The sequence below is a fragment of the Mus pahari genome, chromosome 3, assembly GCF_900095145.1.
Source record: "Mus pahari chromosome 3, PAHARI_EIJ_v1.1, whole genome shotgun sequence".
NCBI classification, from domain to species: domain Eukaryota; kingdom Metazoa; phylum Chordata; class Mammalia; order Rodentia; family Muridae; genus Mus; species Mus pahari.
Window position 1 is genome coordinate 10,289,452 of NC_034592.1, and position 2,793 is coordinate 10,292,244.

Genomic DNA, 2,793 nt, shown 5'->3' on the forward strand with positions numbered 1-2,793 from the left:
ATAGGGAACTTTCGGGATAGCATTTGAAATGTAAATAAAGAAAATAAAAAAAATAAAAAAAAAAGGAAGAATTATTGCCCTGAATAAATTATCTTAATGTCAGTATAAGACATTTTGACTAAATAAAGGTCTTGTATCATATAATTTGAATTGATAAAGTTAAAAATAATTTTTCAAAATTTAAAGAGGAACCCGGGCTTTTTATGTCAGTTTTCTTCCCTAAGTAACAGTTGGTTTGTGATTTATGTAACCACTGGTTTATTATCAGCTAAGGCTAGCAAAGGACAGTTTTGTATATATGCATTGTTACATGTAAGCCATATTTCAGTTTTCAGTGAAATGGTACCTTTTTTTTCTCTCTAGTTTCAAACCCAATGAAGGAGTAATCATTATAGGTGCCACAAATTTCCCAGAGGCATTAGATAAGTAAGTATAAAAAGAAATATTCTGTGAAGAGTATGTGCTGCAACATTGTACTAAGAAAAGGCTACCACAAAGTAACTTGCACAGTTCCATTTATAGAGAATATTCAAAATATGCAAATCCACAGATAGTGACTCCTAAAGGCTTGGAGAACATGACCTAATTACCAATGGACATAGAATTCTTAAGGAAGAAAATAATTCTAAAATTATATCAAAGTGATGTATGCAAAACCTAATATATTAAACCTGGGTGGATTATTTACTTTGAATTTAGAACTGTTAGAATTACTGCTCAATAATACTGAAAACATATATCACATTTAAACAGAAAGCAATTTAAAAATACAATTTATAGCATTAAAGGTTTGTCTTGGGGGTGAGGCTAGAGATGGCCCAGTGGTTAAGAGAGCGCACTGAGCTTGCCTTGGATCTGAGTTTTGTTCCCTTTGCTCAGACTCTCCAGCTTACAGCACTATATAACTCCAGCCCTTGGGGATTGAGTATTTTCCTTTGGCCACTGTAGGCATGCCTCTTCCATATTTAGAAACAAAAATAAGTTTAAATAAAAAAAAAAAAACTTATACAAGTTATTTTTTTATTTGATAGTAGCTTGTCTTTTTCTGATATAACAATCCAGCACTTTAGATAGCAATTAAGAAGGGAGTATGTCTTCTTTAAAATAATCTTTCTTTCTTTCTTTCTTTCTTTCTTTCTTTCTTTCTTTCTTTAGAAGGGAGTATGTCTTTAAAATTATCTATCTTTCTTCCTTCCTTTCTTTCTTTCTTTCTTTCTTTTTTCTTTCTTTCTTTCTTTTGACTTTTATTAAGCTTTTATTTTTGAGATAGGTTCTTGCTATGTAGTGTAGGCTGGTTTTACATGCTGCTATTCTTTTGCCTTAGCTTCCCAAGTGCTGGGATTATAAGCATGTACCATCAAGTTGTGACTTCAAAAACTAACTATAAAGCAAATGCCCAAATCATAAACAATATAACAATTATTAGTTCATTAAATGATGAGTTCCGAGGGTCCTTCCCTATCAAGTCTCTCCTTCCTAGAGCACTCTAGATAGCAATTAAAAAGGGAGTGTGTCTTTTTAAAAATAATTGCTTTATTTTTTCTTTTGAGGTTATAATTACATCATTTTCTCCCCTTCTCTTCCCTTCTTTCAAGTCATCCCCTGTAACTCCCACCCCCAACTAGGATCCTTTCTAAATCCATTGCCTTTTTTTTGTTTGTTTTTTTCAGTTTGTGTGTGTATACCTAAATACATAAGCCCAACTTGTTCAGTGTGTGTAGTGTTACTTGTATGTGTATATTTTTTATGGCTGATTGTTTGGTATGCTCTTCCCTGGTTAAGACTTGCTCCTGTTCTCAGCAATTTGATTTACCTGTAGTTCTTTGTCTAGGGGTGAGACTTTATGAGCTTTCCCCCATCCCCATTTGCAGAACATAGTATCACCCTTTTTGAGGTCATGTTTAGGCAGCCACGTTAGTGAGACTTGAGTGTCACTTCTGACATTGCTAGGAGATAGTTTTACAACAAGCTCCCTGACTCTTTGTCATCCCCTCTTCCCAAATGATCCCTAAGCCATAGGTGTAGGAGTTGTGTTCCCGATTTATCTGTTGGGACTGGGCTCTGCAACTCTGCATTTTGATTAGGTGTAGTTTTCTGTAGTGGTCTCTGTCAGTTACAGAGAGAAGGTTCCTTGATGAGGGGTGAAGACTACTCTTATCAGTGGATATAAGGACAAATATTTGGAATGTAATTAGGGATTGTGCTGTTTTAGCAAACTAGTAGTTATAGGTTCTCCTCTAAGATCCCTTACTATCCCTGTGTAGCTGGCTAACTTTTCAGCACCAGGGATGATTTCTCTCTTGTCTAGTGGATTTTAAGTCCAACTAAAGAGCTGTTGGTTACCACTGAAGTGTACATGCCTTTACTGAACTCTTAGGGTTAGTGTGCCATGCTCTTTAATATCGTGCTTCATAGGTATTAAACTTGGGTAGGACTGTTGGTTGCTTCTCTCTTTGCAAGCTTTCATGGTGCCTTCTAATATTGTGAAAGCTAGTCTTCAGGGAAGAGGCATTCCAGTCAGTTCCAGCTCAGAGGTCTCTAGGTCCTGTTTCTGAAGTGCATGTATCTTCCATACAGACTTAATTTCCACCTCTGGTGGGCCAGGCAAGGACAATAGCTGTTTTACAATGTTTTGAGAGTCTCTTGGACAACACTGATCAACAAATTCGTGCCCGGTGTCGAGGTTTTTTTTTTTTTTTTTTCCTTCCTTCCTTCCTTCCTTCCTTCCTTCCTTCCTTCCTTCTTTCCTTCCTCCTCCTCCTCCTCCTCCTCCTCCTCTTCTTCTTCTTCTTC

General features: G+C 36.2%; 1 protein-coding gene across 1 annotated transcript in view; it reads left to right on the forward strand.

The window, feature by feature from the left end:
• Yme1l1 (YME1 like 1 ATPase) overlaps nt 1-2,793 on the forward strand; it is a 37,065-nt gene that overhangs the window by 26,540 nt on the left and 7,732 nt on the right. Inside the window, exon 12 of the mRNA XM_021192610.2 lies at nt 364-426. Coding sequence (XP_021048269.1) covers nt 364-426 — 63 coding nt within the window. The remainder of the gene's footprint in view (nt 1-363; nt 427-2,793) is intronic.